The sequence below is a fragment of the Monoraphidium neglectum genome, assembly GCF_000611645.1.
Source record: "Monoraphidium neglectum strain SAG 48.87 unplaced genomic scaffold scaffold01788, whole genome shotgun sequence".
Lineage (NCBI taxonomy): Eukaryota > Viridiplantae > Chlorophyta > Chlorophyceae > Sphaeropleales > Selenastraceae > Monoraphidium > Monoraphidium neglectum.
The window spans coordinates 1-11,932 of NW_014011840.1; the positions used below are offsets into that span (position 1 = coordinate 1).

At 66.5% G+C, this 11,932-nt stretch overlaps 4 protein-coding genes across 4 annotated transcripts; 2 read left to right on the plus strand and 2 right to left on the minus strand.

Moving 5' to 3' along the window:
• Positions 1-118: 118 nt before the first annotated feature.
• On the minus strand, positions 119-2,903 carry MNEG_9008 (DNA-binding protein HEXBP; the record flags this gene model as incomplete). Its single annotated transcript, XM_014042517.1, has 10 exons — positions 119-169; positions 415-485; positions 670-682; positions 921-970; positions 1,192-1,258; positions 1,452-1,528; positions 1,696-1,790; positions 1,942-2,034; positions 2,280-2,356; positions 2,808-2,903. 10 exons carry the CDS (start codon positions 2,901-2,903, stop codon positions 119-121), a joined length of 690 nt encoding a protein of 229 aa, XP_013897971.1.
• A 501-nt stretch (positions 2,904-3,404) lies between these two features.
• MNEG_9009 (hypothetical protein) lies at positions 3,405-5,468 on the plus strand (the record flags this gene model as incomplete). Its single annotated transcript, XM_014042518.1, has 6 exons — positions 3,405-3,443; positions 3,654-3,723; positions 3,894-4,143; positions 4,604-4,789; positions 5,035-5,182; positions 5,379-5,468. The coding sequence occupies 6 exons, from the start codon at positions 3,405-3,407 to the stop codon at positions 5,466-5,468; spliced, it is 783 nt and encodes a 260-aa protein (XP_013897972.1).
• A 243-nt stretch (positions 5,469-5,711) lies between these two features.
• MNEG_9010 (deoxyribodipyrimidine photo-lyase) lies at positions 5,712-10,183 on the minus strand (the record flags this gene model as incomplete). Its single annotated transcript, XM_014042519.1, has 12 exons — positions 5,712-5,969; positions 6,207-6,401; positions 6,691-6,800; positions 7,178-7,338; positions 7,543-7,641; positions 7,962-8,033; positions 8,183-8,249; positions 8,487-8,664; positions 9,013-9,147; positions 9,375-9,469; positions 9,718-9,884; positions 9,984-10,183. The coding sequence occupies 12 exons, from the start codon at positions 10,181-10,183 to the stop codon at positions 5,712-5,714; spliced, it is 1,737 nt and encodes a 578-aa protein (XP_013897973.1).
• Positions 10,184-10,907: 724 nt separating this feature from the next.
• Positions 10,908-11,159, plus strand: MNEG_9011 (hypothetical protein; the record flags this gene model as incomplete). The annotated part of the gene is made up of 1 exon (XM_014042520.1): positions 10,908-11,159. A coding segment is annotated over one exon (252 nt), but the record flags the coding sequence as incomplete, so codon positions are not given.
• Between the last annotated feature and the right edge of the window lie 773 nt (positions 11,160-11,932).

Below are 11,932 nucleotides of genomic sequence, written 5' to 3' on the forward strand. Positions count from 1 at the left end.
CCAGCCCCGCCGTGGAGCGGCAGGGGCGCGGCGGTGGGAGCAGCGGCGGCCGCCCTCGAGGGCGGCCCATGCCGCGCGCCCCGCCCCCGCCCCCGCGTGGGCTCCTTGGGATCGACTTTTACCTCTGGGCGTTGGGGCACTGGGCGGCCCTGTGGCCGGGCTGGCCGCACTGCGCGCGGACAGCGAGGGGCGCACAAGAGGGGCGGCCGTCAGGGGAGTGCATGCATGCATGTATGCGTGTGTGTTGCCTGCATGCATGCTGACCCGTCAAAGCAAGTTGGGACCCCTGCCTTCAGACGCATGGCCCCCTGCATGAGCCCCTTCCTCAACGCGGGTGTCGCCAGCGCCGCGCGCAGCCGCAAAGGGCGGGGGCGGGGCCGGGGGTTGTGGTTGGGGTGGGGGGTGAAGTCTCACCGCGTAGCATGCGCCCGGTGGCCTGGAGTCGCCGCCGCCGGCATTCTCTGTGCACCACTTGGCCTGGTGGCCTGCGGGGAAAGGAGGCCGGCGGGGCGGGTCAGGACCGGCGGCGTTTCAGAGGGCGAGGTCTGAGGGCGGCGTGAGGCTGTGGCAGGTTGCAGGAAGCCGTCAGGGACATGGGGCCCTCCATCCCGGGAAGCCCAGGGCCGCTGGCGGAGCGTGCATGAGCGCGCCGGGCGGTTCAGGACTCACCGGGCTGGCCGCACTGCGATAATTCGCCACGTGTCGTAGAGTGGGGATGGCGAGGGCGCGCGCGGGGCGGGGCGTCAGCAAACAATCGGTGGGAACTCATCTGCAGCATGGGTTTGGCTGGGGCTTGGGCGGGGCAAACCACCACAGCAATGTCTGCCATGCGGGCATCCCCCGAGTGATCTGCTCTTGCGATGCCGCGGCCGCAGCGCCGACGCGGAAGCCGGCCGCCCCTGCGTGCGAGCGAGACTCACCCGGTAGCAGTTGCCACCGCCGCCGCCGCCGCCGTAGCCACCACCCCCGTCTGCGGCGCAGCGAGGGAGCGGGAGCACGAACAGGCGCAACATTAGGGGCCGGGAACGTCACGCAGGCTCGTCCAAATGGACTGCATGGGGCGGCATCCAAGCAAAGCTTGCAGGCTGCGTCGAGGCCAGCAGCTGGGCCCACGAGCCTGGCGCTCCTGGCAGCAGCCCCTTTCCCCCCGTCCCACACACAAACAAGGCGCCGCAGGCGCCGGCCACTCACAGCCGCCGCCGCCAGGGCCTCCACCCTGGTTCATGCAGTCGCGGGCCAGGTGGCCGGGCTGGCCACACTGTGGGGGCACGAGGCGCCGAGGACAGGGGTGGGACAGCGGCGAGGCATGGGGCCAGGTGGCGGCAGGCAAAGCGGGCGGGTGTCAGCAGCGAGCCGCGCTCCAAGACATGGGGAGGCGGCGGGCCTGGGAGTGGTGTCCCAGGGGATGAGAGCCAGAAGCAAAGCGCGAGGGTGTCGGAGGGTGCGCTCACCCGGTAGCAGTTGCCGCCGCCGCCCCCATAGCCGCCACCGCCGTAGCCGCCCCCGCCATAGCCGCCCCCGCCGTAGCCTGCGCGCAAGTAAAGCCAAGGGGAAGGGCAGCGATGGAGATTCACAGCCAGACGGGACAAGTTGGCAGCAAGACGCACTTCGGCAGTGAAGCGTTGTCAGCCAGGACGGCCAACCGTCGCCTGCTGCGCCCCAGGCACCTGCACACCCTTCCCAGCGCACACTCACCGCCACCACCGCCGTAGCCGCCGCCGTAGCCGCCACCACCACCGTTCCACCTGCCACTGGGGCACTGGGCGGCGACGTGGCCGAAGCCACCACAGCTGCGGCAATCGGAATATGAAGGGCAGACAGGAGTCAGCCAGGGGCCAAGAGCTCACAAATGCCCTGCGTGCTATAGGCACACAGCGTGACCGCCACGCAGCGGACGAGGGCAAGGGGCGCGTGGAGCGCACAGGCCGCGCCGGCACGCACCTGTAGCATGCGCCGCGGTTGCCGCCGCCGCCATAGCCGCCGCCGCCGTAACCGCCACCGCCCTCGCGCGAGGGGCAGTACCGGCTGATGTGGCTGTGGGTGATGCGCGCGTGTGGGGCGTGTGCGCATCGGGGGGCGGGGGGTTTAGGGTGCAAAATACAACACGTGCCTGAGGCTGTGCATGCATTCAGTCACGGCGCTGGAGAGGGCGGCGCTGGAGAGGGCGGCGACCAATGAAAGCTGGCGGGGGCTGCGGCACAGCCTGTGAAGAGCTGCATGCGTGAGGGACGGTCGGGAGCCGCTGTCCAGCGTTGTTGCCGGGGCGGCCGCGGGCTCACCCCGGCTGGCCGCAGTTGTAGCAGCTGCCGCCGTCGCCGCCTGGGTTCTCGGGGCAGGAGCGCGCCCAATGGCCGGGCTGCGAGGAAAGGGGGAAGACGGCGAACAGGCGGGCGGGTTTGAGCGGACTGCGAGAGCACCCCGTACCGAGGCGGAGGGGTGCAGACCTGCATAGGGGTGCGCTGCGGCTCCCAACCTGGGCTGCAGCCCGCGGCTGCTTGTGTCGGCCTTTGGCATTCATAGGCGCTAGGCTGCATGGCATGACCTTGTTCGAAGGGCGGCGCTCAACCGCAGTACCACTGTGGCTGCCAATATTAGCAGGCCCCCTCCCTCCACGGATCCCAAACAAGTCTCATGCCGCTGCTGTCGCGGCACAGCTCAGAGACCGCCATAACGCCGGCGGCTGCCGGTGGGGGGCCAAGGGGCGGCGACCCTTTCCAGCAGCAAACACCTGAAAAAGTCGGCGTGCAGGCTGGCCCGAGCAACATCGACACCGCACAGCACCGCGAAAGCTTATCGTGGGGTCCCACCTTTCCGCAGCGGTGGCACAGGTCCTGGCCGTGAGACTCGCCCTGCGGGGTGTCCTCAGCACCACCGTCAGGAGAGCCGTAGTTGTTGTCGGCCATCGTGTCCGGGAGAGGATGGTTCCTGGTCCCTGTTCCGCTGTTCGATGCGGGACGATCTCAGTGAAAGGGGCTCAAACGCCAAAACGAGGCGCTAGATGTGAAGGATAAGATGCTGGGTCCACAACAGTTCACGAGCATGCGCTGACGAGGCGGCACTTCCAAACGACGGCGGACCTGCCAAACGGCCGAGCAGGTCAAGCAGGCACCCACAGATCCTGTGAGACTATTTTTCATATAAAACTGGCCAAAATAACAAGAACACCCCAGATCAGTTTGGGAGGACATCAAAGCGGCGCGGGACAAAGGCCAACATGCCGATAGAAGGTGCACAGGTTATTAAACCAAGTGTGGGGATGCGCTGCTGCGGTCGACCATGCGGCAGCATCAGGCCCGGTCAAGGTGCCGCCTTGACCGCGTGCGCCCAATTACTGCGAGCAAGGCGAGGACGCTGCACGACCGAACTGCAGACGCCACGTCCCAACACCGATTCGCACAGGGGTGATGGGCCACGTGCTGGCGCGCGACGCAGATGCGCTCAAGGTGGGCCACGGGGCTGCGCTCGCCTGCTGTGGGGTGCGCCGCCCGCACATCCACACCGAGCGACCTTGGCACCGCGCAGCTGAGCCACCCCAGTCGCGCCGCCATCAACCATCCGCAACAACAAACCAGGCCGCATTGGAGGCGGGCGCCGACCCAGAGCTGGCGCCGCCCGGGGCCGCGTCCGTCACGCCCCTCCATGCGGCTGTGCAGGCCGGCTGGGTCGACGGCGTCCGCTTGCTGGTGCAGCACGGCGCCTGCCTGAGCGCCCGCACGCCGGCCGGTGAGCGCGGCGGCAGTGAGCAGCCATGTCAAGCTCAAGCGTCATCTCCCTGCATGGACGGCAACGTGAATAGAGGGCCATGCAGCGTGCAGGGGCCCAGACAAACAACAGCGATGCTGCTGCGGCGTCCCGCAACGATGGAGTTACCCGCCGCGCAAACGCCTGCACAGGGGACTGCCCGCTGCTCTGGGCGAGCTTCAAGGGGCTTACAGATGTTGTGGCCGCGCTCCTCGCCGGCGGCGCTGACGTAAATGCCGTCTGCGCGCTGGGCAACCGCGCGCTGCACCTGGCCGCGTCAGCCGGCCGCGACGACGCAGCGGCGCTGCTCCTGCTGCACGGCGCGGACGCGGCGGCGCGGAACGCGTACGGCGCGACGCCGCTGCAGCTGGCGCGGGGGGCGCCGCTCAAGGGATGGCTGATGTGCGCTTTGTACCCCTGGGGGCAGGGTTTTGGTGCGGCACAGCGTGCGCGTGTGCCGCGGACCGGCTGGGTCGGCGGTTGCAGGTGGCAAGCAGGTCACCGGCGGGGTGACGTATGCTGGGGTCTGTCGCTGACGTGCCTGTGCACATGGACCGGCGCTGGCGTGCACTTATGTGGCGTGCATGCACCAGCTACGCCGTGACAGCCGTGACCAGTCCGGGCGCCCAATGCCCAGGGGCGCTGGCTGGGCGCGACAGCGGGTTGTTGCTTGGCGCCTGGCCACGCAGTTGCGTACCCATGTAGGGCATGGGAGGCAACTGCGGGGGTCAACGAATGCGGCAGGAAAGAAACCACCCACAGGCCATGGAGTGCAGCACAACGCATTCCAGCTGCATGCTTGAGGTTTGAGCCAACACCTTGGTACGACCCCCACCAACTCTCGCACCACACAACCGTGCAGCCGTGCAACTGGGCCGCCGGAGGAGCGCGAGCGTTTGAAGCGTGAGCTGCAGCTGCGGCAGCGGCACGCGACGGGCGAGGCACCCCCGGGCGGCGGCAGCAACGGCGGCGGCGGCGGCGGCAGTGGCGGCGGCGGCAACGCGGGCGGGGCTGGGTCAGCAGAGGCTGCTGGAACGCAAGCTACAGGGTGAGCCGCGGGTGTTGCCCTCAAGACTGTTGTTTGCAGTGCATTTGCTGCACAAATGCAGCGAGCATCCCTCCCATTTGCAACAGCAGCCTGATTTGACGCCAGCAAATTTGTGAGCCGCCAAGCATCGCAGAGGAGCGCGCGTGACTTTAGCCCCCTAAAGAGCATCACGCCTTTGTTGCAGCTGCGGCCGCTGACGACGCTGCCGACGCCTTCGGCCCCCGCGCACTGCGCCGCGCTTGCAGGGAGCGGGCTCGCGCCGCGCGCGCCGAGGCAGCGGAGGCGCGGCGGCGCGAGGAGGACCAGTCCGAGGACGCGTGGGAAGAGGCCGAGGCGCTGCGCGTGGCGGCGGAAGCTGCCGAGAAGCTGCGGGCGGCCGAGGAGCTGGCGAAGGTGCGCTGCGCGGGCGCGGTGCGTGAGCTGCCGCTCTCCTGCTGAAAAACAGCGCGGTTGGCCTTACAACAGCGCAGAGGGCAGGGCCTCGCACTCTGCTGGTGCGCAACGCACAGGCGTCTTGCTTGCTGGGAGGGTTGCGCAGCCAAGACAAGCTCAACCCGATCAAAAGGCTTGCTTTTGAACACACGCGCAGGCGCAGGCGGAGGCCAGGCGGCAGGCTGAGGAGGCGGCCAAGTCGGCTGCAAAGGCGGCCAAAAAAGCCGCGGCGGCGAAGAAGAAGTGATGAGTGACTCCTTCAGCTGCTTGGCCCCGGCGCTGGCCCACAGGATAGGAGCGATGCACTGAGCAAGCGCAGAGCCCTGTGCAGTAGAGATATGCACACACGCATGTCTTTTTGTCTTTTGCCTGGACATGCTTTATGAGGAATGATGACTACAAGGCAGACGCCTTGAATCCAGCAACTAGTGCCAGGCCTGACATTACGCAGCCAAGGACGCGAGGGTAGGTCAGGGATGCTAAGGGTTACTCATCCAAACCGGTCAAACTCGCTGCGCCTGGACTGCCGCCCGCCGCCGCCACGGCCGCCCCTCCCGCCGCCGCCGCCGCCACCGCCGCCGCCGTGCCGCACAAAGGAGCCCCGACCGCCGCCGCCGCCGCCGCCGTACCGCCCGCCGCCGCCTGATCCTCTGCCGCCGCCGCCGCCGCCGCCACCATGCGGGCGCCCGAAGCGGCTGGATGGGATGGGGTTGGGGTAGTCCTTCCCGATCTGCACACCGTATCGCTCCTGCAGGTCGGGGGTTGGAGACCAGCGTTGCAGCGAGTTCAAAAAACAGCGGCGTAGCGGGTTGACAATCAAAGCAGAGAGGCAAGGCCATCCAAGCACGGCAGGGAGACGGACTGGCAGCAGCGCAGCCATCAGGAGCCGAGGAAGTGCACCCAAAGCAGCCACACGCCCACAGGGCAAAAGCAGGCACTCGCAAGCATGTTACTGCTGTACCCTTGTATGTCCATGCCCGCCCACCTGCTCATCCTTGCTCATGAGCCAGGGCTCGTGGATCCTGGGGGCGGGCACGTTTTTGAGCTCCGGCACCCAGGCCCTTATGTACTCCCCATCCGGGTCGTAGTCCTTGGACTGCTTGGTGATGTTGAAGTGGTTGATGCGGCCGCCCGTCAGGCCGGCGGCGGACACCCAGTTGCCCCAGTTGGACGCTACGTCCTGCGAAGAGGGGTGCGTCGGGATTTGGGAGTGGCTGTGGGTCAATGGGCAGGCATGCTGCATGGCGTCCGCATGTTGTGGCGCTCATGAGCAAGGCGCTTGTCCCGATCTCAATGTTGGTGACTGGTACAGCCAGGGCAGCTTCTCTGCAGATCAACCCCGATGCATAGCGGGCAACCCAGCCTGTGATGCCTGCTTCACAGCCCAGGCCCCTTGGACTACCCAGTCCCCTTGTACAGCCCAGGCCCCACGGATTCCCGAGCCCCGTACGATTGCCCAGTCCACCCACATAGTCCAGCAGGTGGTGCTCGAACCAGTCCCCGCCGCGCCGCCAGTCCACCCCCAGGTCGAGGACCAGGTAGGACGCCACGTTCTGGCGCCCGCGGTTGCTCATCCACCCTGGCAGCAGCAGCGACGCGAGGGCAGTGTGGGAAGGGGGCGCGCATGAGGCACCCGGCCCAGCCCTCAGGGATGCGTGTGTGGGCCATGCAAGCCAGGGGCCACACGCGGCACCCATGCTGAGCCAGCCCGGGCCGCAGACGCGCCGCCAGCCAGTCTCGCACCATCAAGGGCAACGCGGCCGCTGCTCGGGATCGGGTGACATGTGCCGTCAGGGACTGCTGCCCCCCGAGCTGGGCGCTGTGCCGCTGAAACGTGGCTGGGCTGAGCCAGACTTTAGAACTCAAGAGTTGCCCAGATGCTCCCTAAACCCCGGACCTAAACCCTTGATCTGTCTCCATTTCCCCATGCTTGCCAAGGGCACACTAGGGGCGCACCTGAGGCGGCGAGCTCCCTCATGTTGGCATCCACCAGGGGCATCCCCGTCCGCCCCTGGGCCCAGCGCTCAAACAGCTCAGGGTCCTTGGTCCACGTCAGCGGCAGCCCACTGGTGCCGGTCTCAAAGAAGATTGAGTTGCCGTGCTTCAGGGCGAAGAACCTGGCGGGAAGTCGGTAAGGTAGAGAAGCATCTCACACAAGCCGCGCGAGCGGGGCGGAAGCGACAGCACGGCCTCGGCCGCCCATTGCCACGTGACACTCTCCGAACCCCTGACACAGCTGGCCGGCGTGTGCCGGCGCCAGATAATTCGATCCCAGGAAGCTAGAAATCGGCTTAAATACAACAAATGAGGGCCTGGCTTACTTGAAGTAGTCGCGCCAGGTCAGCTCGAATATGACCCAGTAGGTGCTCTTGTTTGAGCCGCGCTGCGCCTCGTACCGCTTGATCTCGTGGTAGATCGTCCTGGGGGTCGGTGAAAGGTCAGAAAAAAGATGTGAGTAAGGGAGTTTGCTGGCGTCATCCGAATGCAGGGGGAGTCAAGTCGAATCATAGGTGAGAAGGGAGTGGCAGCAAACGCCTGAAGCGACAGGATAGCGGGGATCGCGTGGGTCCAGGCTTTGCGCCTAGCCCCAAGGCTGCGCTGCGCAATGAGGCAGGCGGGGTGCCCACGGCAGCTAGCCACCCCAGGGGCCCGCACAGTGCGTCACACGTGTCCCAGGATACTGTACGGATTTTACTCAAGTGACACCGGGGGTACAGGTCAGGTGTGCGTGTCCACCCACCTGGGCGAGATGCAGCCTGCCGACAGCCAGGGGGCGAGCTTGGTCGAGTAGTCGCCCCCCAGCATACCGTTGCTGCGGTGATTGCAGCATTTACGAGTGTTGGTGATGATGGTTGCAAAGTCAGCTTGAGACGTACTCTATAGTGAATGAACTCCTGTCCCCGACGTCCAAATTGTTTGATCAGGCGCACCCCCTCCCGCCACACCAGAAAAGCCGCTCACCGGATGTTAAAGTAGTCAGCCACCAGGTCAGAGTCCCAAAGGTAGTACTTCAGCCGCGCAAGGGCCACTGGGGTTGTTGTATGGGAGGTTGTTGTACAGGAGGTGCAGGGCGGTCGATTTAGGGAAAGGGGGGTTGCGGTGAGGCAGGTGCAGCAGAAAAGCAGCGGCCGCAGCCTCACCCTCGGGCCCTCAGCAATCGACCCTGTGGGCAATAGCGGCAAGCGACTCAGTCGCTATTGCAATGAGGGGTCCCCCGCAGCCCCCGCTCCAGGATCATGCGTCAGGCGTCGTGGCGTCCACGCACCCGCCTCGCCGCCCTTGAAGTCGAGCACGCCGCTGGGGTGGCGCGCCGGCGGCGCGGGGCGGGACCCGACGGGGAACGGCAGCTGCTCCCAGGTGGGCAGGGTAGAGGTGAGGGCGTCGGGCAGGCCCTGGGGCAGTGGCAGGTCCCCGGGCTTTGGGGTGGGGAGCTCCTTCCTGACCTGTTGAGTGCAGGATGGGGGCAGGAGGAGTGGGAGTAATCAGAGGTGATCATTGATCCCTAGGGGTGCCGGACCTGGTGAGATGGGGAGGGCGGGTTCGGGGCAGATACCTGGGCGGGTCCCTCTGCAGTCTCCTGGCACGGCCTACTCCTTGCTCCAGACTAGTTTCCGCTCAATGGCCCCTACTGACGAACCGCCCGACACGACTAGGCACACGCCTTGTGCAACCACGCCACCAGCCCCATCCACACATATGCGGTCACACCCTGCCACTCAGGCGCACAGGAAGCCGATTGGGCTGCCTCTCCCTTCCCCCTCTCCGACCGACGGCAGCCCCGCCGCGCCCACCTTGCCCATCCTCTCAGCCTTCTCCTTGAATGGCGTGAACACGTCAGGCACGTCCCCGCAGCCCTCCTTGAAAGGCAGATCGTCCCGATGATACAGGGAAGACCCCCACAGCTTGACCAGCCGCCCGCCCCGGGGCTGCACGGCAAGAACATATGGTTTTTGGTTGCGGAAGTTGGAGGGTCGCAACAGGAAGTGGTCAAGTCGCCCTAGCGTGAGGGCAGGCCAGCAACAGCGCTACCTGGCAGCAGCACGAGCGGTTGTTTGGTTCAGGAACAACCGCAACAAAAGGCCTGCCGCTGCGCAGCGCGGCCGCGCCTCTGCGCGACGCGTGGCGCGCGTGCAGCCGCGCCCCTGGCCCCCACCTTGACGGCGCGCGCCACCTTGGCGTCCACGGACAGCTCCTCGCTGGTGACCTCCTCCTGAGTCAGCACCAGCTGCCCGCCATCGCCCAGCAGACCTGGGGGCGTGCGTTCGCGCGACGGGGTCGAGGAAGTCAACGTCAGCAGCGCCGATTGGTGGGGCAGGCTGCATACATGCTGCACAAGGGGAGTCTCGCAGGGTGCAGGGTTTTGGAAGAGCCTCGTGCCACACAAGCCCAAATTTGATGCACAAATCTGTGCCTGTGCCACAATGAATCAATGCATCCCAATCAGGCGGCATCAAAATCGGACGAAATCGCAGTGAATCAATTCGTCGGCCACCCACCAGGGATGACGTCCTCAGGCCGGCCCACAGCCACCAGCAGGTCAGAGCCGAGCGCCTTCAGCGACCCCTTGAGAGCCGCCACGCTCTCCAGCAGAAATTGGGCCCTTCCGCGAGATGCGGTGTGGCGCACGCGCGAGTCGGCGGTGAGTCGTTTGGTGCCTGCCTTGCTGCAGCGAAGATGCCCGAAACCGCCACCACCGCAACCCATCCAGTGGCCAATTCGCCTGACTGCGTCTCCTCATTCCCACAGAAGGCCTCCTCCGCACCTGTACGGCCCAGTCTTGACGTTGCCCCAGGGCGACGCCTTGAACGACCGCGGGTCAAACACGTACAGGGGCACTACTGAGTCGACCTCCCCGCCTTTGACCTTGGCCGCCGCCTCTGCAACTGCCGCGTTGTCCCGCAGCCGCAGGTCGTTCCTGAACCAAACAACCGCGCGGCGCGCGCCGCTTCCGGCAGACGCCATGACGGCGACGCAAAAGGGGCGGCTGCGGGCGCGGTCGGTGCTGGATGGCGATGGGCTGCGGGCGCGGCGGGTGGCGGCCTGCGAGTGGGCGGAGTTGAGCGACGGGTGATTGGCGAGCGCACTTTGCTCAATTGGTGGATCCATGCCCCTCGAATGTACAAGACCGGTGGGTGGCCAGCAATTTTTGTGTGTGGCGGCGGCGGTCAACGCGCCCCCTGCCACACGCATCGTGCACAGCGTGGCGGCCTCTGCCCCACACAATCCCACCTGTCCCAGCACACCAGCCCAGCCCTTATGTGCTGCAAGAGCCAGCTTGTATCGCTGGCGGGATGAAGAAGCCGCGGGGCCGCGGCTAGAATGCAATGGCAAGTCCGAGCAATGGATCACACCCGGACAAGAAGTCGGCCGCAAATCGTTATTTGTTGCGAGAAATAAATACACGATATCAAGAGACGACAATGAAAAATGTAGCCTGATCGCATTCGATTCGTTGCCAAGTGCATGTCACCAGTCTCAGCAGTCCCAGTGTTCCAGAGGATACAAGGGGCTTGGCGGCCATGTAACGTACCAAATCCAATGTCACATCTGATATATTAATTTAAAGACACCCGGAGGCACGCCGCTGCCCATCACGTGGAATCCGCTTTGACACAGCCCTTCTTGACGAGTCTGTCACATCAAGGGCGCTTGTTGTGCCCAGCCGGTGGCCATGCGGTTCCATACTATGATCCTGGTGCTCGCGGCCGCAGCAGCGGTAGCCAGCCGCGTCGCCGCGGCAGGCGCCCGCTGGAAGCAGCGCGAAGCACGAGCTGGCGCACGGATTGAGCGCCGCGCGGGGGTCGACATCCTCCACCCCACCAGCTCCGGCTACCTCACAGCTTCTCAGGAGAATGGATCTGAGCTGTTCTATGTGTTTTTTGAAGCTGAGGAGCCCGAGGGCGACCTCGAGACGACGCCGATCGTGCTTTGGCTGCAGGTGAGCAGCCGCCGTGATGCGGGGCGACGGCTGGGGACACCCGGGCGGCTGCGTCAGCGGCTGCGTGCAGCTGCGTCACCCTTCGGTCAGCACTGTGCCAAAGCTGAGATTGTGCTCTACAACTCCCACAACTCCTTCTGAGATTGTGCTCCAAGTAGACGCCCCCGCTGCCCCAATACAGCACACACACGGTCGGGCGAGTCATCTCATGACTCGTGTGCCTGCAACCCAACCACGAGGCGTGGCAGGCCGGCGGCGCGCCTGCGCCCCTCCAGCCGCACGCCGACCGGGCTGCAACCAGCCTCCCAACCCCCCCGTCCGCCGCAGGGCGGCCCCGGATGCGCCAGTATGTTTGGCATCCTATACCTGAACGGGCCCGGTGAGCGCACGCAGTGGGGCGCAAGGGCGCCTGCTGGGGGCGTGCACGCGGTGGTGACGAGGGCGCCGGCGCCTGCTGGGGGCATTGACGAGTGCCTTGGGGAGAGGGCGTGGCGGCCCGCCAACTCGCAGCAGGGCCGCCGCGGCGGCGAGCAGCAGGGTTCCAGGCGGGCGACCTGAAGGAGGGGGGGCGCGGGGCGCACAGCGGGGGCAGGGGGAACGCCCTGTTGGGCGGGCGGCCAGCAGCGGGTCCCTGCCGCGGCAGCGCCGGTGGCACGGCGTTTGCCGCTGTCCCGGAAGCTGCGGGGCAGGGGGCGCCGAGTTGCGCCGAAACGGGGCGGTGCCGCGACGCGCCAACCGCCATCCGGCGCGGCCCCGCCCCTGCCCAGCGGCGG